General features: G+C 42.0%; 3 protein-coding genes across 8 annotated transcripts in view; 2 read left to right on the forward strand and 1 right to left on the reverse strand.

Moving 5' to 3' along the window:
• Positions 1-728: 728 nt before the first annotated feature.
• cdk8 (cyclin-dependent kinase 8) lies at positions 729-10,385 on the reverse strand. Of its 2 annotated transcripts, none has more exons than XM_047808510.1 (13): positions 10,321-10,385; positions 6,455-6,530; positions 6,075-6,185; positions 5,775-5,915; positions 4,272-4,329; positions 3,760-3,891; positions 3,503-3,646; positions 2,993-3,062; positions 2,844-2,916; positions 2,599-2,696; positions 2,391-2,469; positions 1,897-2,052; positions 729-1,733 (listed from the first exon to the last, which is right to left on the reverse strand). In XM_047808510.1, exons 2-13 carry the CDS (start codon positions 6,476-6,478, stop codon positions 1,608-1,610), a joined length of 1,212 nt encoding a protein of 403 aa, XP_047664466.1. In that variant the 5' UTR covers positions 6,479-6,530; positions 10,321-10,385; the 3' UTR covers positions 729-1,607. The 2 variants fall into 2 exon arrangements, with proteins under 2 accessions (XP_047664466.1, XP_027031021.1); XM_027175220.2 differs by lacking the exon at positions 10,321-10,385 and adding an exon at positions 9,471-9,902.
• Positions 10,386-10,558: 173 nt separating this feature from the next.
• rnf6 (ring finger protein (C3H2C3 type) 6) lies at positions 10,559-16,507 on the forward strand. The gene is made up of 4 exons (XM_027175207.2): positions 10,559-10,714; positions 12,237-12,392; positions 12,591-12,710; positions 12,902-16,507. The coding sequence occupies exons 2-4, from the start codon at positions 12,251-12,253 to the stop codon at positions 14,695-14,697; spliced, it is 2,058 nt and encodes a 685-aa protein (XP_027031008.1). The 5' UTR covers positions 10,559-10,714; positions 12,237-12,250; the 3' UTR covers positions 14,698-16,507.
• Positions 16,508-17,124: 617 nt separating this feature from the next.
• The window catches only part of atp8a2 (ATPase phospholipid transporting 8A2), a 47,232-nt gene continuing 37,151 nt past the window's right edge, over positions 17,125-27,205 (forward strand). Inside the window, exons 1-3 of one of the 5 annotated variants that reach the window (XM_047808769.1) lie at positions 17,125-17,350; positions 20,272-20,373; positions 26,068-26,212. In XM_047808769.1, coding sequence (XP_047664725.1) covers positions 17,308-17,350; positions 20,272-20,373; positions 26,068-26,212 — 290 coding nt within the window. In that variant the 5' untranslated portion in view covers positions 17,125-17,307. Of the gene's footprint in view, positions 17,351-20,271; positions 20,374-25,083; positions 25,331-25,885; positions 25,965-26,067; positions 26,213-27,205 lie in introns of those variants that run through there. The other 4 variants (XM_047808767.1, XM_047808768.1, XM_047808770.1 and 1 more) reach the window with 4 other exon arrangements.

A 27,205-nucleotide genomic window follows, 5' to 3' on the forward strand; every position in this document is an offset into this window, starting at 1 on the left:
TTAATAACAAAATTATCCAGGGATAGAAAATAAAAACCCGATTTAGAAATGGATTTCTGTGAACAAGCCATAGTTTAAGCTCAAAAGGTGTGGTATGGATGGATTTATGGGTCAGGGTGATGATAAATATCCCTACAGTTAAAACATGGCACTAAACCAGTAAACAGCCTTAAACCAGTACATGTTCACAGACTGGTTGTCATATTACAAATGAGCTTATTCATTTATAAGACATTTATTTATTCTAAAACAGTGAAGACACTCAATGCAAAAGTGTTTACAAAAAAAGGTTTGTTGCAAAATCATAAATTTTTTAACTCTATACGTTATATATTCATTTTGTGTCAATTGGGTAAAATCTATAGAATTGGGGTTTATTTATTATTGAGAATCTGAAGCTAGCATTACAAGGATATTACTATGCTTGTGAGGGGTTGAGTTTTCAACCAAAGTATAAAAACAGACCCACACACTAAATTCTAACCCCCCAACACCACCCACACACTAAATTCTACCCCCCAACATCACCCACACACTAAATTCTACACCCCAACACCACCCACACACTAAATTCTACCCCCCAACACCACCCACACACTAAATTCTAACCCCCCAACACCACACACACACAAAATTCTACCCCCCAACACCACACACACTCAATTCTAACCCACCACCAACACACCCACCTATCCACATACACACACACAGAACAGTGAGACATCACATTTGAAACATTTCTGACTTTATTATCAGGATACTTGCTTCATGTAAAATATTTAATTACAATACAGTACAACGCATCGTCAATCTGATCTTGCGAGTCTGACTCTAATCAGACTGACCCATGACACAGACTTGTGGCTGTCACAGCAAAAAACTGAAGCCTCTCTCCTTTCCTAACGTGAAAACAAAACCAAAAACATTAAATTAGAACTACTAAAGTCAAGTTTCTGTTTTTATTCTCCATCTCTCCCTTCCCAGTGGCCATTAATGCCATTGTCCAGCAGGGGGCAATAGATGCACTTGTCAGACTCCACTCAGCAGCTCCAACACAGAGAATACACCTTCAGCAATGACCTGTGATTAAGTGTGTGTGTGTGTGTGTGTGTGTGTGTGTGTGTGTGTGTGTGTGTGTGTGTTTGTGTGCGCGCGCATTCGTGCAAGTGCGTGTTATTTTCGGTCAAGGCTGGCAGTCAATTAATTAGCAGCTTTAGTCCTGGAGATGCTGGGAGTTTGCTGATTAGAGAAACCCCTCACATTAAGCGCAGCTTTCAGTACCACTTTTTTTTTTGCTCTTTAGCTTTTATGATTATTAATGACTTTGTGAAAGGTCAGAGCGAAGAATCGGACAGATGACCCATGGCACAGACATGTATTCATCCTCCGCCTTTCATATCCATGCATTTCCACACAAATTCTCCGTTGTCACGGTGATGGGATACGGCTTTATGTTAGTTTGTGTCTTGGCGGTGTCTCTATGGTGACGTTACATGGCAAGCGCCCAGTAGGGAGTATGAGTGGCCAGAGTGTCAACCCATGGCTACACCCACGTCCCGTGTTAGTAAGTTCTTCTCTGTCGGGCGCCTGGTGGGATCAGCATGGGCTCAGTAGCGGTGGGTCTGGTGTGAGTATTGTGGAGGCTGCTGGGAGGTAGAGGAGTATCCCATGCTGTTCTGGGGCAGTGATGTGCTTGGTCCTGGGTTCTGGTAGGCAGCATGTGGATTTGAACGCTGTAGCAGAGACAACCAATCAGAAACATCACGCAGACAAACCAACGCCACACGCAAATATATTTTCTGATGGATGTCAAAAGTTTAAATGAAAAAACTCTGTGCAGCTCTACAAACTTGTGTGTTTTGTGTATTGTCTGTTGTATGCATGTGTGTCTGTTACCTGGTAGTCTGAGGTCATGATCAGGCCGCTTGAGGTAGTGGTGGGTGGAACCACTCTCACTTTTTTGAGAGGCGGGCCTTGTGCATGGCTGTTGTCAGGGTTACCTGTGTGCCCCGCCCCATTGGTGTGGTTGTTCCCTTGTTGCTGCTGGTTTTTCTGCAGTTTGGAAACGAAGACACAGATACTGAAAACGTCTGACTCGATAAAATAGACACATCCCATGGTGTATAAACGGTGGTATCAGCGAGCGTGGTCAAAAAGGGCGCTGAAGAGTGCGTGCATGGTCACACGTGAGAGCACCGAGCACTTAGACGTGTACTATGTTAACTTCAATTTCGAGGAAGTTCAGATCCCCTGGTGTAGTCATTTGTGAACAAGAACTTTTCAGCATACTTCATGAAACCATGACAGAACTACAGGCATTACTGCAGAAGCTTTTGTTGGATTTCCAAATAAAATGTAAATATTTTTTGAATATATTCAAATATCTTCACCTTTTCTGCCTTGTCCTCAGGTTCCTCCTCAGTCAGGAACTCTCGCTTGGGGTACGGGATCTGGCAGCCGGCAAAGACACTGGAGGGGGGGAGGGGGGGGGGTTTGGGGGAGAACACCTTTAATTACACTCAGCTTTAAAAGAACCGCTGCACTGCAGTTCCAGACAAAAAATCCAGGTTTGAGTGGTAAAAGAGCTGCATCACTCACTCGGAGGTTGGAAGAGGCTCCTCCAGGAAGTACGGGTCCTGCATGGCCTGTTCGGATGTGATCCTGCGGATCGGGTCCATAGTAAGCAGCTTTTGTAGCTGAGACAGAGAAGACATTCATATCAATGACGAGCAAGTTCTCAACTTTAGACTTTTTTGTAATTGGTTTAAGATGATAATGGATTCGAGCAGATTTGGAGCAGTTCAGTGATGAACATTTTTCATTGCATCACACTCAAAACCCACCAAGTGGAATGCTTTACTGTCAGGTTTGACTTTATGCTTTTCCATGTATTTGATAAGGCTGCAGTTAGTGTATCTGCAAGAAGAAAAGAAACAGTCAGCGTTCTCCTCCGTGGAAACCCTACACAAACCTGATGAAGGCACAGACTCACGTGTTCCTTCTGAAGTCTTTCATCAGTGTGGAGTGTTCTGGCATCTTCTTAATGTCCTCCCAGTCTTTATCTAAAAACAAATTTGGAGAAAAAAGAAGCCTTTTTTTTTTTTTAAGGGACATTTTTTTATTAGACAACCAATCACAGTCTTGAAAAGAACGTGTCATACCCAGTAACAGGTTAAGCCCCGCCTCCTCCCTAAGATAAAAAGTGTTGTATTTTCCTAGATAGATTCCTAGTTAGACATTTTGAAGCTAAATTAAGAGCTTTTTGAGAATCTTTATACATACAGGCCCAGGTTCTCCGTGACCCTGCACCGAATAAGTGCTACAAAAAAAATGGATGAATAAATGGATGGACTTTCTAACTGGAGAGTGTTAACATAATCTCCTGATTCTGAACACACGGACTGTTACAAGGTTACGATTGAGGCAGGAAGAATCTGATAAAGGAAGAATCTGTACAGAATTTACCTGCCGCTATAAAAACTAACGCTGTGCTTCAGGTTACCTGCAGGGAAGCCCATGACGTTGAAGATGCGGTCCAGCTGGTCGTGATGGTACGGGTTACTGGTCTTAATATCCTCCTGCCTACAGTGGAATATCGGCTCCGAGGTCAAAAGCTCTGCGAAGATGCAGCCGATCGCCCAGATATCTGGAAAAGAGTGAAAGTCAACGAGCGATGAAAACGAGCAGGTGAATAGAAATGAATTGCTTCGATAAAAACGACATGTACGTGGTTCACACAGACACACACACACATCTCACCGATGGCTTTGGTGTAATGTCTGGCCCCCAGCAGCAGCTCCGGTGCTCGGTACCAAAAAGTGACCACTACAGGGTCCAGATCAGCTAAAGGCTTCAGTGGTGAATTAAAGAGGCGAGCAAAGCCCATATCCGCTACACACACACACACACACACACACACACACACACACACACACACAATCACTACAAAGCCACTCAGAAATTAAAATATTTTATTACATTATCATTACACCTATATAACATTAAAAGTATATAGCTCTTGAATGCTCGAATCTGATTGGTCGGAAAATGTCAATACCAGCGGATTCGGGCTGAATTTCATTCTAACAGGTTATCGTATCTACAGCAACAAATCGTTCATGAAGAAATTCACTTTTTACACCCAAGTCAAATGAAAATTTCAGGGCTGTAGCAGGAAAGCCCCATCACTGAGAATTTGACTATAACAGCACTCCCTTAAGTGTTTTATTCATTACACACAGCATGGAACAAGACAGTGTGTGAGGTCATACCTATTTTGACGCGGCCCCTCTCTGGCCCCTCACCCATAACTAAGATATTTGCAGGTTTCTAGACAGGATGAAAGAAAGATAAGAACACACAAGCACACAAAACCCACTCCACACTGCCTCATCATCGTATACGCTCTCCTTCACCGCTCACGTTATACACTGGTGTGTTTCCTGAATGTTTCATTTGCGTTTCGTTTCATTACCTGCGTTTGGAGACCTAAAGGTCACGTGACCAGACCTACATGAGGCTGTGAGTATTTTGTGCTTGGTATAAGATTAAATGAAAACGTCACTTCCTGTGGTGATGAAATATCTGTATTGTTCCGGTTAGTTTCTTTCACGCTGCTCGTTTGGGCATAAAGTCATACAAGGGGAATAAGTTCACGCTTCATTGCCGATGACATCATCAGATCGATTTATTTAACTGTTAAGCTTTAAAAACGAGTGATCTTTATTCTGAGCACATATTTCCTGGACTGTGTGAATGAACGATGGTGATGATGCAAACTTGGTGCTTGGGAAGATTATCAGGAACTTTTCTACTAATTAAAGGTTTAAAGCAACAGACAGATAACTAATGGCTTGCACAGCATCAGAAACCTAATTACATGCCTTTTTTTTTTGTTTTATTTGTTTGTTTTTTTTAAAGAAAATAGAACTGGCTTCTATGTGATTTAAACAGTGTCCTAAAGAATCCTGAAGGCAAAATGAGTCTTTCAGCATCGCAGGAGAAAAGAAAGTGACGGTGATTTGTTTAAAAATTTTCAACAAAATAAATGAACGTCATTTTCTTTTCACGTCTCTCGACTCGAAAAAGCTGGTGGTCAGAGTTACATTTATTTAAAAAAAATAAATATATAAAAATATAAAAAGGATTTTTACCGAATTACTGTATAGTCTGTGATGTCACACTTTACAGCATTGACTATACATTAACATTACAAGGTTTTAATCCATGCGGTTTAACTGCACACGTCATCTTGTAGCGTTTCTACTCGAACTGCGCTCTGTCTCCGTGTTCCTGTTAATCACGCAGCAGCTGAGACACAGATGAGTTTAACATTCTTTCACCTTCTGACAGCTTTCCAGCTCTGAATCATCAATTCCATCAAAACATTTCATAACAAGATTGTAGAAACTGGCAGACTAAAGTGCTTGAGGGAGATAACAGCAGGAAAGTCTGCATGCCAACACACACACACACACACACACACACACACACACACTCTCACTCACTCTCTCCTACCTCACTCACACACACGCTCACACACACTCTCTCTCTCTCCTAGCTCATACACACACACACTCACACACACACTCTCTCCTAGCTCATGCACACACACACACATGCTCACACACACTAACACACACAAGTATATATGCACGTATTTACTTGTATTTATATGCATTATTTAAATGTAGCATGCTTTAGCCATGACAACGTGACCTTTACTGACGTGCAAAGGTTTACACACAAGTTTACACACACGCTAACACACTCACCAGGTCTCTGTGAAGGACCCAGTTGGCGTGCAGATAATGAATGCCGTCCAGGATCTGGTAGAGGAGAGACTTCACCATCCCACGTGGCAGCTGCAAAGGTTTCTTATTGGCCTTGGAGGCTCTGTGGAACTTAATGATGTGCTACACACACACACACACACACACACACACACACACACGGGTTTAGGGTTGCTACTGAGCTAGCTGCACCATGGAAACATGCTATCATCTATTTGTGTGTGTGTGTGTGTGTGTGTGTGTGTGTGTGTGTGTGTGTGTGTGTGTGTGTGTGAACTTTACCCAGAGGTCATGCTCTGCGTAGTCAAAAAGAAGCCACACTTTGCGGTCTGCATGTGACAGGAAAACTTTCTGCAGTGAGATCACGTTGGGGTGCTTCAGCTCTCGTAGCAGCTGCACACACACACACACACACACGCACGCACACACGCACGCACGCACGCACGCACACACTGTTTTCAGCACTGTTTAGTTTTAACATTAGCGTCTTAGTGACTAACCCCAATAATTTTAAGCCCCTCCCCATGTTACTACAAACCCCGCCTCTTAAACACAATCTCTTCCAGTAATCTGTCAAAAGTCAGCTGAATTATTGTTTTAATACACCACCCCACACCATCCATCTGCACCTGAAATGAACATCTGCACGGACTAAAACTCACCGCTATCTCTCTGCATGCAGACATGGAGATTCCTGTGCCCTCGATCTGCTTCAGAGCGTACTCTTTATCATCCTTCCTGCAAGCGAAGACACGACACACGGTTAAATCTCACTGCTTCAGTCATGTCAGGTGTGAAACAAACCGAGTGTGTGATCGGCTGATTAGACACCACTGTTCACATGGAGAACAAGACTTAACAGGAAATGAAGCAAATCTTCACAGCATCTTTAGAACAGTTCCTGAGATCTTAAACACTCGAGACTTTGGATTTTTTTTTTTTTGTTCTCAAACTCCTGGAAGACAACTTTATTTTTTTTGTGTGTGACAGATGTTTGAGTAAAGTGGTTTATAGAGATACAGAAAGATAGTAAAACTGCAAACATGCAGTCAGACTGCTTTCTAATTCTGTTCCACATTACAGAATTAGCATTTTAAATACATTTGCTAAGCTAACAATGACTTTTAATTTATTGTTTATTTATATCTGGCACATTTGGGGCAGTGGTACAGACCCTGGTTCGCTGCACTTTGGGAAAGAGAGAATGAGAGAGAGCGCAGAGGTGGGGGTGTGTTTGAGAGCGAGAGAGAGAGAGTAGAGGTAGAGGGAGAGAGGGAGAAAGAGAGGGAGAGAGAGTGTAGAGGTAGAGAGAGAGGGGGGGAGAGGGAGAGAGTAGAGGTAGAGAGAGAGAGAGAGAGAGAGAGAGAGAGAGAGAGAGAGAGAGAGAGAGAGAGAGAGAGAGAGGTAGAGAGAGAGAGGGAGGTAGACAGAGAGAGAGAGGGAAGTAGAGGTAGGGAGAGAGAGGGAGGTAGCGGTAGAGAGAGAGAGGGAGGAAGAGGTAGAGAGAGAGGGAGGTAGAGCTAGAGAGAGAGAGGGAGGTAGAGCTAGAGAGAGGGAGAGAGAGAGAGAGAGGTAGAGTGAGAGAGAGAGTAGAGGGAGGTAGAGGTAGAGAGGGAGGGAGAGAGAGAGAGAGGGGTAGAGGGAGAGAGAGAGTAGAGGTAGAGAGAGTAGAGGTAGAGAGCGAGAGAGCGAGAGAGGGAGGTACACAGAGAGAGAGAGGGGGGGAGGGGTAGAGGGAGAGAGGGAGGTAGAGGGAGAGAGGGAGAGAGGTTAGGGCAGGGACAGAGGATACAGAGAGACATAAGGATGAGAAGACTGATGAGAAGACATATTGACACCCTAATCCCATCCTTTCCAGCTTAATGTAAAGTTCTGCTGTTTACAGAAGACCGTCGTGAAGCAATGAAACTGTAAAGTCCAGTTCAGTTGCTGCAGAACAAATCAGCTGGAGTTATAAAGCAGCAACCGAACAAAACCATCTTTAAACACTTAAGAGGCTTAACGAGGGTCCGGCCGCCAGGCTGTCTGGACTTTAATGAGGCAGCGCTGGACGACATGATGCGCATCCATGCCAAATGTCCTCATGCATGGGCCAGGAGAGCTCTGTTGAAGCAACTGCAGCCCGGAGCTTTGTTTCTACACATCTGCATTAAAACATTGTCTGTCCTTTGGGCATGATGCAGGGATGATGCAGTAGGTAGACAAAATTCCACTGAAGCACTGTAGTGGTGTCCCCTAGTGGTGGCGTCTCAGCTGACGCTGTGACCCTGCAACGATGACAATCATCACCGGCAAAGTTTCAGCTGAAACACTCCCACGGTGTAATAAATACACAAACTGTTATCTTGCACCACAACTCGCACGCCAACTAGCGGGCTGAACATCCTGTTCACACAGTTTTATGTTTTCGAGAGAAAAAACCAAGCCCTTATAAAGTAGGAGACAGGAAAAGCGGCTGTGTATTTATCCGATTTTAGAATAAAACACAGCTGGTTTCTGGGCATGTGGTTTCTTCAATCTGCTCATGACGTACCAGATGCTTTTCTTCTATTTTCTTTTAAAGAGAATGTTTTAATTTTAGGTTTGTTTATTAAAATTATCGCAATGTTTTTTTCTTGTTTCTCCAGGAGAAAAGTAGCGGCTTTAGGAGATTTGGTTCAGAAAACATCTGGCTTCACTACGGCAGAGAAGGATGGACTAGAAAGTGTTGAGTCTAAATTAAATATCCATAACATGATTTGGGTTTTTATGATAACATTTACACTTAGACACCCATATCCAGAGTGACTTACATTTTTAGCTAATTTTATACAACTAAGGGTTAAGGGTTTTGCTCGAGGTCCCAGCAGTGGCAGCATTATGGACCTGGGATTTGACCTCACAACCATCCGATCAGTAGTCCAACACCTTAACCACTACGCTACTGGAGAGGTACTGATGTTTTCTTGCAGCTATTATATTAACATCAATCAGAACAAGAACAAATTTCTCTCTCAGACACTCTACAACCTTAAACCTGTGTGATCAGATGCTGTGATCTCTGTGTTACGTTCAGAATAACACGCTACACACCGTGCAAATATATAAAAAAAAACTATGGGATGTGGTAGCCTAGTGGTTAAGGTGTTCTACCAATCAGAAGGTTATGTGTTCGATACTCACATCCACCAAGCTGTCACTGCTGGGCCCCTGAGCAAGGCCCTTCACCTTCAATTGCTCAGGTGTATAAAAATGAGATTAAAAATATAAAGGTGTCTGCTAAATGCTGGACATGTAAATGTAAATGTAACACCTTTAGAGAGGTAGTGGCAACCCACCTGAATACATATACAGATGTTTTTGTGTGTCACCCCGAATATACATAAACTAGCAGTCAAACCAGATTAAATTAAACTAAATGTACTTCACGGTATTAGAGATAAATGATAATAGTCTATAAATCCCACTGAAGATCATTTCATCAGATATGAAGCCGGTGTGTGACGTTCACAGGACAGACCGGGTGTTATTAAGATGTCAGGGTAAATAAACCCGGTAATGACACGGGTCAATCCCGGGTACAGAGTCACAGCTATGTGTAAGGAAGCCGGCGGTGTTGGAGGAGCAGCAGATGAAGCAGGATGCGTCGATGACTTTACAGAAAGCAAACATGCACCAAGGCCTCGCCGTGAAACTCACCCGTCTTTTCTCTTCGCCTTGTAAACATGTCCGTACGTCCCCCGGCCCACTTTACACCCCTCATACTCGAACAGGTCCTCTACACGTTCCCTCTCTCCGGTCAGCTTCACTTTGAAATCATAGTCCATTTTCACCGCAGCTTTTGTTGTCTTTCTTCCCTTTAATGCGCCGCTAACAGGGAGGCAACTTTTACACCAAGCCCCTTCCCTCCTCGCGTCGCTGCTAATCCTGCTTAAATTCCCACATTTACCCTTTGCAATTTGTAGACGATAAATTAACGAGTATTTGTACGCAGAAATAACTCGGTGTTTTTACGTTTCAGCTCCGACTTCGTTAATTTTTCCCTGCAAATGCGCTTCCCAGCCGGTATCTCACTGGGGAGAGCTACGAGTCGGCGTACGGCACTGTCGCAAAGCGTCGCAAAAGCCGCTAATTGAGTGGACAGGGCTTTGTGATGCACCACGTGGATTTCTTTCTAACTCTAACTCTCTTTTTTTTTTTATTAACATATATATATATAGAAATAGAAATCAAGTTTGCATTTCATTTCCAAAAGCCTGACAACATTACTATTTTCTGTAAACATTTACAGTACATATTTTCCTTCACTGTGTTTGAAAGCTGGAACGGTCTTTTAGGCTTAGGCTTTGAAAAGGCACCAAACAGTCGATCCAGTTATAGACGTCAAAAAATGACATGTTGAGTAAAAAAAAAAAAAAAAAGATGTATATTGACTTCAAATAGTGTATTTTTTATTACTAAACTAGTGGTTTAGACATTATTATTGGTCATTCTATTTCTAATACCATTCAACCTTAATCGGAATTGTAAATCACAATTAAATACGTACTGTGGGTAAACCAAAATATGCAACGTGGGTTAATTTGCAAATAGGACCATATTTTCCTGGAAGATGTAACCACTCGGTCATAAATTTGTGTGGCACTGTTGGTCCCGTCTTAGGTGAATTTATTTCCCACCTGTATTCTGACAAAGCCCGCCTTCTCAGCTAGGATTGGTTAGTGGATTATTTCCCTTAAACATGTAACCGATTGGACCGTTGACACTACATATGATCCAATCCAAGCAAAGGAGGCGGACTATCAGCGCGTTTATCCAATCAGACTGGAGGAGGGAGGATTTGTTGTAAAACGGGTAGGAGAAAAAGATAACGCATCTAGGCTACATTTGTAATCAGTGCGAAGAGGAAAGAGGACTCGTCCATATTATAGCTGCTGTTTCAGGTAGTGAAAATACGCGTATTTTGGCTGTGTCATCGCAGCTCGTTCTGAGTATTCATAGCTTCCATGCTATTGCTATGTTTTGTTGGGTTTATTCACTAACGGTCATTTTTCGTGTGTCGGCTAAACAATTGTCAAACGGCTATTTTTCGTTAGCTAGCTGTTAGCTTAGTGGATGTCTTCTCGACACCAACAAACTCGCGTACAAAATGACAGCTCGTTTTTCCCTGTTTTTATCTTTTTAGACGTATTAGCGTATTGACGTTTAGTTGCTGGGTTTATACTGTGAATCTGACAACGGTTTAGGGGAATATAGCGCTTCTTCATTGTGTCTCGGTTTCAGTGCTAGCTTACACAGTGCCCGACGTTTTCTTAATCATGCCCCGCCCTTGGCTGGCGTTGATTGGGCAGTCGATGTGCCGGTCATTCTGACTTGCTCTGCGATTGGTTAAATGCTTTGAAGCCGTCAGTTTAGAGCTCCGCTAGCTTTGCATTCTTCACCGTGGCCTGTTCTAACAGTTGATTTTATCCCTTAACAGTAATGTTGATTAAAGAAGTGATGCTTGTTGTTTATTTGGGTGTATCCATTGTTGTTGTTATTGACTGGATCCCACTGCAAAGCCGTATGAACCTCGGATTAAAGCTTTAGGGATCACCACCATATTTTGGCGTACATTTTGAGGCAGAGCTTCTCTCTAATGATGGGTGTAACGTTGTGTCACTGATGGGGATTGTTGTCTGGGCAAAATATAACCCTGTATTTTTAGGTGTTATAAATCTGTAGCGTTCACGTCACGCTCTTGTTGCATCCCGTGGACCTTGTAGCACGTAGCACTTGTGCACCAAAACGTGTCATATGCAGATATATGTTTGTCTCACAAATCTACTGTCACAAAGAGTTTGTACTAAGCATAAAGGCTGACGGATCGCCGTGTTAGTCTTTATTCAGTTCATTATAACGGCAACTGTCCTCAGGGGAAAGTAGCTAGCACGCTATGGTGATGTCATAGATTCATTTGCATATTCATTGCATCGTCATGGTCATTTGTTTACGATTTACTGAAGACATATAGCATAATAGTACAATTAAGTTTTAATCGTGATAGTGTTTAGTCACTGAATAAGACAAGTGTTTTTTTGCATAATTCTACTTTGGAATTGATTGATTGATTGATTGATTGATTGATTGAGAGTTGGGAAATATACACATAGGAAATAGTTATGGATGGATTAACTCATCTTTATTAAATATCACCAAGAACGTATTAAAAGGTGAAAGTTGGGTGCGGGTGGAACAAATAACAGTGATCAGTGATCCTGGTTCTACAACCAAATGCTTTGTCTTTGTATAAGGAATAATGTTATAGTTTATTTTTCTCTATTTGTTCTGCTGATCATTAAATAACTGTGAGACCTGACGTTGATGTTCATACGTAAAGGGTACACAAACATTTGCATGACAATGTGGTGGTTATGTCATTGCACTAACAGTTTACCCTTTTATGTGTGGGCTCATGGCTAACAGTGGTTTCCGTGGTGATGGACCCTCCCGGCGGGCGAGACGAACGTCGCCGTCAGGCCGAGCGTCTTCGGCGGGAGGAGGCGTACTACCACTTCATCAATGAGCTGAGCGAGGAGGAGTATCGGCTCATGAGAGACAGCAACCTGCTGGGCACGCCGGGTGATTTTACACACACACACACACACACTCTCTCTCTCTCTCTCACACACACACACACACACACACACACACACACACACACACACACACACACACACAACAGGGTCCTCATTCAGCAGCATCGTATTGGTAATCCCAAAACACTGATGGTATGTTTGTTAAATTGCTGATGACTTTTGTTGTGTTCTGTGTGTGTAGGTGAAATCACAGCTGAGGAGTTGAGACAGCGCCTGGATGGAGCAAAGGAGCGGGTGTCCTCGCAGCCTCGCCCTGAATCACGCCCACAAAACAGTGAGGCTGGCCAGGAGGGAAGCAGCGGTGAGTTTGTGTAATAATAAATTGGTAATAGCAGTGGGTTTTTGGTTCAGTTTAGCTTATAGTTGTGTGCTCAGCTACCACTGAGTAGCAGTAAGGGAGATCCTGAAAGATCAGATTTAGCTTTTTATTTTTTTTCTTAATAAAAAAATGAAAATATCAACCCTGAAGAGACGACTTTGTTTGTGTTGCAGCTGCTGCTGAGCCGGGTGCCGAGAGCACTAACGGAGACTCTCTGCTGGAGTGGCTGAACACATTTCGACGTACAGGCAATGCCACCCGCAGTGGCCAGAGCGGCAACCAGACGTGGCGTGCTGTCAGCCGCACAAACCCGAACAGTGGCGAGTTTCGCTTCAGCCTGGAAATCAACATCAATCACGAGCAGCCCGAGCCGGGGGAGCACAGTGATGCTTCTGAACCCGTTGAGCTTCCTGTTTCACAGCGGGCCTCTGCATCTATACGCACTCCCTCAAGGCCTGCACCATATTCCACTCAGCACCCCACCCCTTATTCTACAACCAGGCCAACTCTGGGGCGGCGGGCTCAGGCACGGCGCACTCGCAGTAGCACTACCCCACCCATAACCTCACCTCTGATCTCGCAGGCACCGTATACGAGTTTGAGGAGGAACCTTGCTTTGCCTCAGCCAGCACCACTTCCTCCTGCTCCTCCGCCTCCTCCTCTCCCTCCTCCCCCTTCTTCACAGGCCACACCCACATCCTTGCCTCAAGAGCAGGATAGCACTCACAGTGTGCAGGGACAAGTACAGGCGCAGCTTCCTTCACTTAGTAACGAGGAGGTGCAGGTAGCTAACGATGCTCCAGACTGTCCAGTAGCTGTGTCTCAGGCCAGTGCGCCGGGGGCGGCAGCTAGCCGTGAGGCACGCAGAACTCGTTCACGTGGCCGGGTCCGCCGGATAGCTCTGTCCCGGTCTTCACGACGTAGCCGCTCACCTCTGGATAGAAACTCCACCCGAAGCTCTAGCCCAACCCCCAGCAACAGTGCTCCTGCTGTAGAGTCCACTGGAAGCACTGCTGCTGCTGCTGCTGTGGAGATAGTGGAAATTCCTGCTGAGGCAACTGCACCCGTAGAATCTGCCCCTGAAATGGGCACCGAGGAAGGTGAGACGCCTGTGTCAGGTGCAGCAGGCAGCGTTCGCCGGCACCCGACTATCATGTTGGATTTGCAGGTGCGCCGAATCCGGCCAGGTGAGAATCGAGACCGGGATAGCATTGCCAGCCGAACACGGTCTCGTGCCCGTGCCGCTGAAAACACGGTTACCTTTGAGAGCGACAGCGGAGGTTTCAGACGGACCATCTCACGCTCGGAACGTGCCGGCATCCGCACATACGTAAGCACTATCCGCATTCCACTGCGCCGCATCTCTGAGACAGGATTGGGTGAACCGAGTTCCACGGCGCTGCGCTCCATCCTGCGGCAGATCATGACAGGCTTCGGAGAGCTCAGTTCTTTAATGGAGACAGAGGCCGACCCAGAAGGCTCCACACCCGGACAGAACGTGGGCGTCAGTGCTGCAGCTCTGACACAGCGTGCGCAGGGTGGTGAAGCCACAACAGGAAATGCTGTAACAGAGTCGGGACGAGAGAGTGGAGTAGTGGGTGAGGCTGGCCAGGCGAGGGTGGGAAGCACCGGGCGGGACACAAATAACCTGGTTGAGAATGGCACCTTGCCCATCCTGCGGCTGGCGCACTTTTTCCTGCTGAACGACGAGGAGGATAACGAGCACCCGCGCGGTCTCACCAAAGAGCAAATCGACAATCTGGCCACACGCACCTATGGCCAGGCTAGCCTGGAGGGCGAGCAGGGACGCGCCTGCAGCGTGTGCATCAACGAATACGCGCAGGGCAACAAGCTTCGCAGCCTCCCCTGTGCACACGAGTTCCACATCCACTGCATCGACCGCTGGCTCTCAGAGAACAACACGTGCCCCATCTGCAGGCAGCCCATTCTGTCCAGCCATCAGGACTGACTCACCTCCATCACTCCTGTACATAGCGCTTCAGCTGTTCCACCCATTCCTTCATCAGCAGCTCCCTCTGTATCCGGCTGTAGGTAGAACCAAAAGAAGAAACAACACAGAGAATTAACAAAGCTTTATTTTTTTAGACCTTTTTCTTTTTCCTCCAGTCTGCATAGTCTCCTCCATCCTGCTTCAGGGTTTCCGTTAACAAAACCCAACAGATTCTAACTGTGATGAATCAGTGTTAGCAAAAGCTAATCTTCAGCATTTCATGAAATGGATTTTATAGATTGTTCTGTACATGCCAGAGGATTATGTAAATATATGAATTCCTGTGCTTTTTATTATTTTTATTTGCGAGCGTTTGACATTGAGACACAGTATAGAAACATGCGCAAGGAAAGCTCCTTCAAATTGTTTTTTGAACTTTAGTTTTAAGGCACAATCTCTCTCCTATTTTTTTCTTCTCCCAAAGCTCCTTTGTTTTTTTTTTTAAACACTTAACACTTTTAGCGTTGTTCTCAGTCCGGTGCAACCAAGTCATGCTTTTAAATTCTAATAACTGAAATGGCATCCAGCCACTTAACACTACATTCTGTAACAACATGGACTTTTCTCTCCACTTCACATTTCTTATGCTTCTCCATGCGGATTATTTAATAATATTTTCTCTGCCCCGTCGCGTGCATGCATCATTTTAAAATGTGCCGCCTTTTTTTTTTTTAGAAAAAAACAAACAAACAAACAAAAAACAACCCAAATGTGTATGAATGTAATGCCAGAATCCATGTCCTTATTTTATTGAGTGATAGATAATCATTTCATTCTTCTTCTTAAAGCACTTGCAGAAGGAGTTTTAGGGTAATGAAGTGTTTTGGCCTCTTTAAAAATAGGTGCAATGTTTAAAAAAAAAAAAAAGAGTGGCTGACTTTAAATCCCTGTGTTTAATGCAGTTTTTTTTTTAAACCTGAAATGTTTCTTGTTCTGCTCAGCTTGTTACTGACATTTGAGGTTTTTGATGGTTTTTATATACTTCATTTTCATGTAAAAGTTACATGATGTCGTCTTCCAAGTCTGTTCTTTTCTTCCCAATGTCAACTCCCCTGTCGTTTACAGTGACCACAACAGACCCAACAGTCAACTTTACTCACAATATCATCAGAGCACAGAGACCGGCATTATTATTATTATTATTATTATTATTATTATTATTATTATTATAAGATAAACTGAACCCTGACTTAAAATCATTCAGTCCACTTTAATTTTTAATGAAGGTGAGAAATCTGGATTGGTCTCTTAACAGGGCGACTGATGATAATGAGGAGATCATTGTGGTTCTGTGTTTTACTCTTCCTGAACAGGGCGATAACACACACACAGCACAGCCTCATTTCCTTCTGAGCAGACGAAACGGTACGCTTTTCCATAAACCTTTGTTATGCCTCAATGTCTCGTTTAAAGGAAACAGTCGGAAAAAAGTGGTTTCCTTTTAGTTTTTTCTTTCCAGATGTAGTGGAATATACTTTGAATATATTTTGTGTGTATGTCGATGGTGTGTGAGTGTGCGTGCGTGTGTGGGTATGTATGAAAGTGCGAGCGTGCTAGTGGTCATTCATCCGAGTGTGTGACAGGGTCTTTGGCCATTAAAAATCCAGAATGATTTATTTAGTTCTTATTTAATAAGGTAAGAAATGACCTTGAGAAATGAATATGTATTATGTTCTAATGTGATGCTATAACAGTTACAGATATGTATTCTGTTACTATGTAATAAAACAAGCAAATGAGTTTTCTTTTCTGCTCTTTAAAAATGAAATCAGATTCTTTTGGGTTTTTTTCCTGTATTATTCAGCACCGCTGCAACTTTTATTTAACGGACGGCTGACAGAAACAAGCCAAACCTTAATGATTTAACACACTCTTTTAAATACGATGTCACACTGTATGTACAGTCAGATAATCCTACAGCATTCGGCTTTGAAAAAGTGATCACCTGTAAAATTTGACAGGCTCCTGGTCCTCTTTACACATCACCTGCTGTTCTTACTTACTTTTTTAATTATTTAAAGATGCACTGGTTAATATTTTTGTATATTTTATGTAGTATAAATTATATTATTTCTTGACATCCTTGTCTTAGTACAAGTGTATTACATAGCTGTAAGAAAAAAAATCTTTAATTTAATTAATTAATATCAATAATAATTTCTTTAAAAACTTAGTTCCTCGATTTGACTAATAAAAGTTAATAAGAAAAACAAAGTGTACATCCACAGATATATTACAGATAAACTGTAAATCTTTTTTTTTTTTTTTTTTTTTTTTTTTAAAATGATAGTGTATTTACTTAAAAGGATTTATTTAGACAAAACGTGAACGCGGTAGGCGGTGCTAAAGAGCCTTCGCGGAGACGCGCCTCTTTGGACTCAGCGTGCCGGATGCGCGCTCTCGCTCGAATGCGCGCCGCTAAGCCCTGGATGACCTAACGGTTGTGACGATGCTCTATCTGACGGCGAGCGCATCCCCGTGTGCAGTCCGCTTGCCCCCCTGAGCTGGGCTTCTGGTACACGGATATGCTCGCGGGGCGCTCGGACGCCCGACACCCACAGCCGCAGGATGTACTTTAACCGGCGATCGAAGAAGATCCACAGCGAGGGAGGTAAGCGAGGCGTCTGGAGCGTGACCGTACACTCGAACAAAAATCTATTATAGCAGGTGTTTTAAATCCTTATTTTTCCCATGTTGAGGATTCTGATTGTCGGCTACGAATTTGCGCAACGCGTCGGCGGATAAAAATGGAGTCGAGCGTGTAAGACGGATGCGCCGCGGGGCCTGTCACTGTGCACGACTAACAAACGGCCTATTCATCCGCATCGGAAACGGGTGTTATCGGTGTGGCTGAGCTTCATGTCGTTAATACACTGTAAACACACAGGTTGCCCCGGTGATGTCCCAGTCGTCACACTCGTCCTTGCGCACTAAAGGCGCAGCTCAGCGGTTAGAACATTTTCCCTGAAATTAGACTTAACTGGATATGAAAGCATCCTGGGAGGTATGGGTTAGCTCGAGCAGAAGACATTAGATCATAAGGAGAGCAAAAATATTGGCACTAAACTGTTCTTTTCCTCGTAACTGGCGTGATACAAAATATATCACACCAGTTAGTACCACACTAGTTTATACCACACCAGTTACCACACTAGTTACAAGGAAAAGTACAGTTTAGTGCCAATATTTTTGCTCTCCTTTATTCTATATATAGCATTTGGCAGACTTTAATGTATTTTAATTTTATAGTTTAATTTCAAATGTACATAAGTGATCCTTACTCATTCACTCACTCACTCTCTCATTCACTCACTCATTCACTCACTCATTCACTCACTCACATCCTCACTCACACACATGCACTCACACCCTCACTCACTCACTCACTCACACACCCACATACACACTCATACATTCGTTCGTTCGTTCATTCATTCATTCATCAGTAAAAGTTTTATCCCAATCTGGGTTGCAGTGGATACAGAGCTTATGCTGGGAAAACTAGACACAACTGGACAGTGGGAGCAGATTCCACACAAACATGGGGAATCTCCAAACAGAAAGTAAAGCTTGTCACCATCAGGTTACATCTATCTTTAAAGCTTTATTCTAATTAATACACTTTCCACGGTAAAAGAGACAGATTGTAAAGATCCAAAAGACAGACAGACACACACACACACATAGATAGATAGATAGATAGATAGATAGATAGATAGATAGATAGATAGATAGATAGATAGATTGATAGATAGATAGAGATTTCTCCATCTGGTTAATGATTAAATCAGTACAAAATGTGAGCATCAGCCAACAACGTTCTTGATTGAGCTTCCAGGCAGCAGCGACTCACCCGAAAAGTCCTGACTTAAGCGGTTCACTTAAAGCACTACTTTATTTCGGTTAGCTTTATCCTTAAGTGCTGAAGGCAGATCTCTTAATTAATCCTCTCAAAGTGCCACACCCACACAGATGATTGTCAGCTGCCTCTGTCTCCTTTTATCCTGAGACAGACACAACAGGGGAATTCAGAGCAGCGAGTGTGATCCAACACTTCATACCATAAGGCAGTTAAATTCTGATTGGCCAGAAGGTGTTGATTAATTTTCTATAACAGCAGCTCTTACAGTAGATCCGGCTATAATTCTATATCCCAGGATCATATTAATGTGCTCAATCTAATATTTAATCGATTCTATAGTAACAAATAATTTTTGTATCCGAATATCTGAAATCCCACAGATTGCCCAAGCTCAAGATTAATAGATTTATAAAAAATAAATATGTTTAAAGATATATGTATATGTTGCAAGACTGGATTAGTTTATTGCATCATATTTCATCATATCATTATTATGGCCTGGAATTGAGCTTCACCCTAAAGCAGCTTGACTTTTACTTTTACATAACTTTTACACGTATTTGTTTGTTTTTGTTTTTTTCTTTCTATTTCATTTCCCCTCAACAACCTGCCATTTTACATGTAAATAGGACTGTATATGTAAATAATGGAATGGAAACAGTGTGATCAAATCCCCTTTAGGATGCTTATTCAGTGGAGAATTTCTGACACAGTGTCCTATAGGGGTCCTGAAGTGCTTGTTAGGATGTCTTAGAATATATGCTCAGTTCCCAGTAGGGTTCCTTACATGCAAGGAAACATGAAAAATTTCCTTAGAGTGAAGACTGACTTTTATTAGAGAAATTGTGATGCAGTGCCCTATAGGTCTCTTTACATGCCAGGAAATATGATGAAATGCCATAATAGATCTTGCAGTGGAGTGGTGCATGACTCAATTCCCTACATCACTGTTAAGAAAATTAGAATAAGTGCAGCTATGTGCAGGAAAATGTGCCCTCTAGATTTAAGACGTTAAATCCGTGAATTAATGGTGTCCAGTTGATCCTGTTTTTTCTTCCTGCCTGTAGGAGGTGCGCTTTTTTATATCTATGCTTCTGTCATTATTCTATTCCATTCTATTCTTGGCTGTTAAGCGATTTTGCTGCGATTACACTGTTTTTCCACAAGAGGGTAGCATTTACAACAGAATGTGATACAGCTCTTTCGCTGTATTCTCACACAAAAATACTATGCAAAATAAAAAAGTTGTAAGTCTTTTTATATTATATTTAAATAATCTGTATGAAGGGCTATATAAATATGTTTTCCTATATGATCATCTTTAGCATTTTAATTCCTAAACTTATTATTGAGATGAGAGACAAGTGAATTTAATTCACACTCAAATCTTACATGTATTTCCTCCAGCATGCACTGAGACTTAATCCTGAATAGATTCGTATTTACGCTCTCCCGCCTCTCTCTCTCTCTCTCTCTCTCTCTCTCTCTCTCTCTCTCTCTCTCTCTCTCTCTCTCTCTATCTATCTATCTATCTATCTATCTATTTATCTATCTATCTTTTCCTCTAAAGTGAAATCTCTTTTTGTATGAATCCAATGGAGCAGCATCTGTTGCTGGTGGCTTGACTGACTTGTTGTGTCTTGTGTGTTCTCTCCTGCGGGCTCTTCCAGAGCAGTTAGTGTTGACTTCTCTTAGCCAGGAGCCCGCCTGCCAGCAGGACACACCAATGAGCTCCAACATGGTCTCCCATCTGGCAGACAGGTTTGAGAAAAGTGAGTCCCTTTCTCACGCTGGTTGCTGCTCAGCCACCTGTCCTTCTCATCTGCTTCCCTTTCCTTGCTGCTTGGCGTCTTAGGTGCATGTCGGTGCTTGCTTTTACTGCTGTAGAGCCACTTCTGCTTCTCGTTACTACGTTGCGTTGATAATACGTTGCATGGATGGAAAAATCAGAGCTTACAAAGCACCGACCTGCACCTAAGCACAGCATGCACTAAAGAAAGCAGCAGTGTGCATGTTGAAAAAGTGTATGCTTGCATAGTTTAGAAATCAAGGCTGTAGCTTGGGTGAGAGTTAGTTGCATGGTGTCTGGTGCATGAAGGTCTGAAGCTGGTCATGGATTCGTCTGCGTAGTCTGGGATTAGCCCGGGTTAAGATTAAACACGGTGAAGTTGCCGAGGTGACAGGAAGAGGATTACATGGCCTTTTTACTTTGTCTGTAAGAAGCTGTAATTCTTTGTGTACCCTCTCCGTTTTTATCGGTACACGACATACCCCTGATTAGGACCTTCCGGGTCTATGGAGTGCCACAGATCTACCATTGGAAGCAGGAATAATATGCCACTGCGACTAGTGATCCGGACCAGGCGGAGCTCCATAGGTACCAACTTAAAAGTTTCCATTAGGTGGTGGATTTATAGTCATGAGCTTTGAACCATGTTTACACTCTGGTTTTTGAAGATCTCGGGTGAGGTCATGCTTCGCCACCTTTATCCGTAAGCAGAGCCGCTTCAACTGTTCATGTTTCTTAGTTCATGTCTTGCATTCCTATCAGTGTTGCTTCACGAGGCTTTAAATCACCTCTGTGAATAGCACTACAGACAAATAGACTAATTACCAGCATTGGGTAACTTCGATGATGTGATGTTGATGTTGCAGATAGAAAGAGAGCTCCTGAACACAGTCACTGCCCCAATAAATAATGCAGATCATCTCCATTTATTATTCAAAAGCAGCTCCTTCGTTTTAGTAATGTAAGTTGGGCTGTGAGCCAAGCTGTGACCTGACGCTCACCTATAGACCTGACATGGTGCTATAAAGCACACAAGTGTCCAGAAGAGGGTATGTTCGGTATGTGCCACCAACTGGCGGAAACGCTCTGGGATTGATGTTTGTGCGATATCAGGTTGTCTGAATTGCCCAAAGCCACGTGTTGGGGTTACTTCGGCTTGGGTTATACAGGAAGCTCCCACACAGGAAGGGCTTCTGTTTCTCAGCGTATCTCAGCGGTCTTTTCAGCACTTATATTTTAGATTTTGTGTTTTTTTTTGTCTTTGTTCTATAAGAAACCTTATCTTTAAAGCTTATTGTGTTGTAAACAGGTGTTACAGAGTATCAGTATTTACTTTTCCAACTATAATTTGAATGGACGGTTTCTCAAATTTCCATCTCGATTATTCACTAAAGAAAAAAAATTGGTTTTGTTTGTCTTCAAAAACGTGTTTTTTCATGAAGATAAACAGCTGTAGGACATTTTCATTGTGGTATCAGAATATTGGTATGTCCTTTAGGATAGCCCACGCACTACAAAGTCTCAATGACACCCAAAAAGATCAACATACCCCGATCAAGGCCGTCTCTGTATCCGCCGTCAACACTTTTATTATCTGAACAAGCCTGAGCAGGGTCTCGGCCATGCTTCCTCTCTGTGTTTCTTATCCCATGTTTTTTAAAAATGTTTAATCATGAAGGTGCTTTAAATTCTCATTAATAGTGTAATTTATAGAATGGTGTAATCTTCTTGGGAAGCTGGGTCAGTGACTCATAAATTTCCGTTTAAATTGGAGACTTTTTCAGTTCTCCTTAATGAAACTGAATACACGAGAGATCAGATTGTGATGCCAAGAAATCCCAGACTACATCTGACACTTGAGGTTGACTCGGAAAACCTTTAACCACAGACTAGACCTCTTTAGAATGTTTGTGAATGCTGGAAAATAAACACTTTATACATTCAAAATAGAATGTTTCTATTCTGTGTTTAATGGAGAATGAAGTGTTTGTATGTATGTGTGTGTGTGTGTGTGTGTGTGTGTGTGTGTGTGTGGATTACTTTTCCAGTAACAGCACCTCCTTGAGTGTTTTATTCCTCTTATTCCACAATGACTTGGCAACAATTCCAATTTTTTATCAATTAAAGAACAACTTGTCATACGTTCTCTGTTTATAGTTACATTAAATGTTGAGGAACATCTACAAACTCAGTTTGTTTCTGATTACAACAGAGTACAAAAACAAAAAGCAAAATCTTTAGTTTACAATAACACACAGTTCTCTGTCTTAAAGACATTCTGTTACCATTTTAAAGCCCTGAAGCCGGAGACTCCTTCCATAAATACAACATAACCATCTTCTTACAGGATACAGCACCGTAACAACAATTCTACATTTATTTTGTTAAGTAACAATACTCTTTACATATGTTCATTATCTGGTTTAAGTCGAGCGCCTGCCACTGAGCTGTTGCTATAGAAACGAGTGTAATAACCTAAATGTGCGTTTTGAGCTGCTGTTTTAGAAAATGAATCTGACCAACCAGATTTGAGCGTTAAACAGTGAGAGAATAGGTAATAATAGTGGAACCCGAGCCTATTGATAGTTTGCTAAACACAACTCTGCGTTGTTAATCACTCACTAATGTGCTTCGTCATTGCGAGTAACCGAAGCATTGATTCATCTTCAGGCAAATTAGAGTTGCTCACAGGAGCCATCGCTATTGATCACCTGGACTGAGGGTCCAAGAGGAAAGGAGAGGAGAGGAGAGGGAAAGAGAGGAAAGGAGAGGAGAGGAGAGGAGAGGAGAGGAAAAGAAAGGAGAGGAGAGGAAAGAAAGGAAATGAGAAGGAAAGAGAGAAGAGGAGAGAAGAGGAGAGAAGAGGAGCATGTGAGTTATAAAATAAACTGAAAAAGAGTAGAAGCAGTGACTCAGCTCCGTTCCTTTAGCACAGTGGAAATCGGGGTTTAGATGAGACGCTCACACTTTGGCTTTTGATCCGTATCATGTGGGGTGATGGGATTACCCGACCTGTTCTTTACACTTCTGAGTTGTTCTATTGATTTTACGCGGCAGGATGTGATTTGTTTTGTGGTTTACTACCATCACCTCTTTCTCATCATCTCCACAGTATCACGGTTTCGAGTTTAGAGTCACACTGGATTCTAGTCATAAATTGATGTCCTGGTAATAGTGCACTTCTAAGGGATGGTCTGATTACTCTGAACTGCAGAGCCTAATGGCTTTTGAGGTTACAAACTGACGGAGTACATCATGGATCATGAACGTGCCTTAATAACAGATCGCATTACTGGTCAGGGTGAACAGCAGTTCTGTGGAACTTGCTCTAATTGATACTGTTTATTTATCCAAGAACAAAAAACAGCTTGACGGATGTTTTTTTTTAAACAGGGCCCCGATCCATTTTTGAAAAATTTATGTAAATCATTATTCTCTTCTTTGTACTCTATAGTTCTTTATACAGTATTAATGTCTATAAATAGCCAGCAGTGAATGGTGGGATGGCACATCATCTCGATCACACATTTAAATCCAGGGATATTCAGAAATCTAGGAAATATGTAGAGGGTATCCCATTTATAATAAGTCAGTTATAACAACACATCCCGAAATGTTGCGTTCTTATACCATAGCCACATGTATGTTTATCCCTTCACAGATACATTTAATATTTACTAATGTTCATCGACCAACAAAATTGCTTGCTGAAAAACTGTAGTGCATAAAGAAATCGTGCCTTAGTGGGAAATGTATACATATAAACTTATACAACACGCTTGTATTGTGATAAATCAGACAGTGAAGACTTATTCCAAAATGCTAATGCATCTCCATATAACGTGTGGATTCACATAAACAGATTTGTGTAAGGGTGAAAGCTTCTGTTATAGAAAATGGAACAGCAGCTTATGACCGAGGTAAAAGTCTCAGTCACTGATGAATTAAAGGGGAAATAAACAATTTTTAATATAATCTTTTAGGGACTGTGCATGCAGCTTGTGTGCAAACAAATTTTTACTGAACACTCACAGATACTGGAAGCCGAAAGGAAACTAGAATTTTTTTCAATAAATCTTTACATACTGTACATGAAAAGCATATTTTTTGCAGTTTTCAGGTGTTTATGATTTTTTTAAGTCGGTGGATTTTGTATATGAGGTTCTAGTTATGTGAAAACTCTTCCTTTAAAGGTGGGACTACTTTTCCAGGAATTTATGATTACGTGTTATCTTTGTACTTGTCAGGCTCTGATTGTGTCGGAGAGTTGGGTCAAACTCCATAAGAACAGATTTTCTCATGTCGCTCGCATTCTCACGACATCATTACAATGTAATGATTGTAGGTTTATATTTACAGTATTAAATTTTATTTCATTTTGAGAAGAAACAACAATATGTTTCTGTTGGGGAAAAAAGGAGTTTGAACTGAATTATATTGGCTGAATCGAATCGTATCAGTGAATCGGCAGTGAATCGAAGTGTATCGAATACTTACTTGATTAACTCTACATTACGTATCTCTTATTATACATCTCAAGTAAAGATGTATGGTTTGGTCTGAAAAGGGATCACACTGCTAGTGAACAGACTGACGTTAAAGTGCACGATCTGGCAACATCGAGGAAATCTGGCACGGGCCCTTTAAAGGCGAATCCCTTTCACATAGGGCAGGGTGAAAGCTTTCTCTGTAGTACACGCTTATCAGAACAGATACGATAACGCATGTGATGTGAAATCAGACATAATTCGGAGGGAAACTGATAAAAAAGGCGCTATTAAGAAACGAGCTGATGACACGCAGACGGAGGGGTTTGCTTTACCGCCACCAGTACTTGAGGCCTGGGAAGGAGAGAGAAGAGGCACCATCCTGCTCCATCCATCCATCCATCCAATAAATCCATCATCACCTCCCGTATTCGTGTTCGTCGCGCCAGCTGGGTAAACTCGCGCACTCGTCCGCTTGGCCGTGCATTATTAATGGCGCACGGAAAGATAGCACGATCGTTTTACGCGCTTTACCGGAGCGGCGTAAGAAACGTTGGAAAAAATCCAGTTTAAGACCTGCATCTTTTTATGGATCTCCTTTACTTGGTTTTTTATTTGTCTTAATTACTCGTACGAAGTCTGGTGTTCTGATTGAACTTTTTTTTTTTGCTCAGTAGATTATTAGAAAGCGTGCGTAAAGAACAAAATGTAATATAATCATCAAACAATAACTGCTATTAAAATATTTTCTAAACATTGCAGGCAAAAAAAGATCTGAGTGGATTCTTAGGAATATTGCAGAACATTTGAGTAAATATCAGGTTCACATTTGACCCTCTGTGTGCGTAAAGCAAACGATGGAAGGATCTCCAATAAAGGCGCACATTCATCAGCACATTCTATAGAAGCGTCCGTTTGTTTGTGTGTGTGTGTGTGTGTGTGTGTGTGTGTGAGAGAGAGAGAGGGCGGGAGGGAGGAGGAAGGGAGGAGTCTGGTGGGCGTATCGGTGACAGTTTTTTTAATCCCGAAGCGATTGAAATGAGGCTCTCTAATGGAGAGGGATTGAGAGACGGACGGAGGAGCGCATGTCGGTTTGCCTTTCAGCATCCGCGCTCTCTGTCCATGTGTATGTGTGTGTGTTTCTCTGTTCGTGTCCTACGCGCACTCACCACAGTCTGTGCTCTCTCCAGGACCTGCCTGCTCGTCCACCGGCTACCGCAGGGCAGAAGACGAGATGTCCGCCAGCACGTCGCACGCGGAGCCCGTAGACTTCTCGGCGAGGACCGTTTACCTCAACCGGACACAGAGCACCAAGTTCTGCGACAACCACGTCAGGTGAATCCTCATACTTTCACTCCTTCACTCACTTATTCATTCAGATTAGCTTTAGTAGACTAGAACAGATTTTTTTTAAATAATATAAACTTTAGATTTAATGAAGCTTTTAAATTAGACATAATTCAAGCTAAAATATAAAGACCATATATATATATATATATATATATATATATATATATATATATATATATATATATATATATATTAGTTTATTAGCTTTATTAGTACAAAAACCTTAAAATTAATGTATAGAGTGAATACACCCAAATAAAAAAAGTTAAAAGATGATAACTGAATATTTCAAGCTTAAAACAACACACAAAATTCTGTATTTTTTTTTTTAAAAAGAACGTATTCTCGTATGTGACAATGCACAACGTTGACTGTTTTATGTATTTAAAAAAAATACAAATAGAATATATAAGTATATTTGCTATAATGTTATTGTTATTATTATTATTTAAAAATACAAGCAAATAACAAAATGTTCATAAATACATCATTTGATAAATTATGGTAAATTTGCTAAATTACATTTGATAGATATTTCAGTATTAAAAATACACTTCTGTCATTTCTTTTACAATGTTCCACTTAAATAATGTATTTATTTATTTTAACTTTATTTGCCATTTTTATTGTCTTTATAACGGGATTGTTTGGACGACTGATGGATGTAAACGAGATTCAGTCGGAGTTCTCTTGCTGTTTGACAGGATGAGATTAGTGATGTTTTTCATCTATATATGCACTTTTGTTCTGCTATAACTGTTAATGCAGAACCGGTTGCTCTGCTTTCCTCTGTCACTTTTTATCGCTGCCTCTGATCAAAAACGAAACCCTTTACCCCTCGTCCTATTCCAGACATGCCACGGATGAGCAGTTTCAGACGGTGATGCTGCTGATCTTTTTTAAATTCTGTCAATGTGGGAAATTCGAATTTATCTGTTTTTTAAGTCTGTTAAAATACGCTTAAATACGGTGTCTGCT

This window comes from Tachysurus fulvidraco, chromosome 25, assembly GCF_022655615.1.
Source record: "Tachysurus fulvidraco isolate hzauxx_2018 chromosome 25, HZAU_PFXX_2.0, whole genome shotgun sequence".
Lineage (NCBI taxonomy): Eukaryota > Metazoa > Chordata > Actinopteri > Siluriformes > Bagridae > Tachysurus > Tachysurus fulvidraco.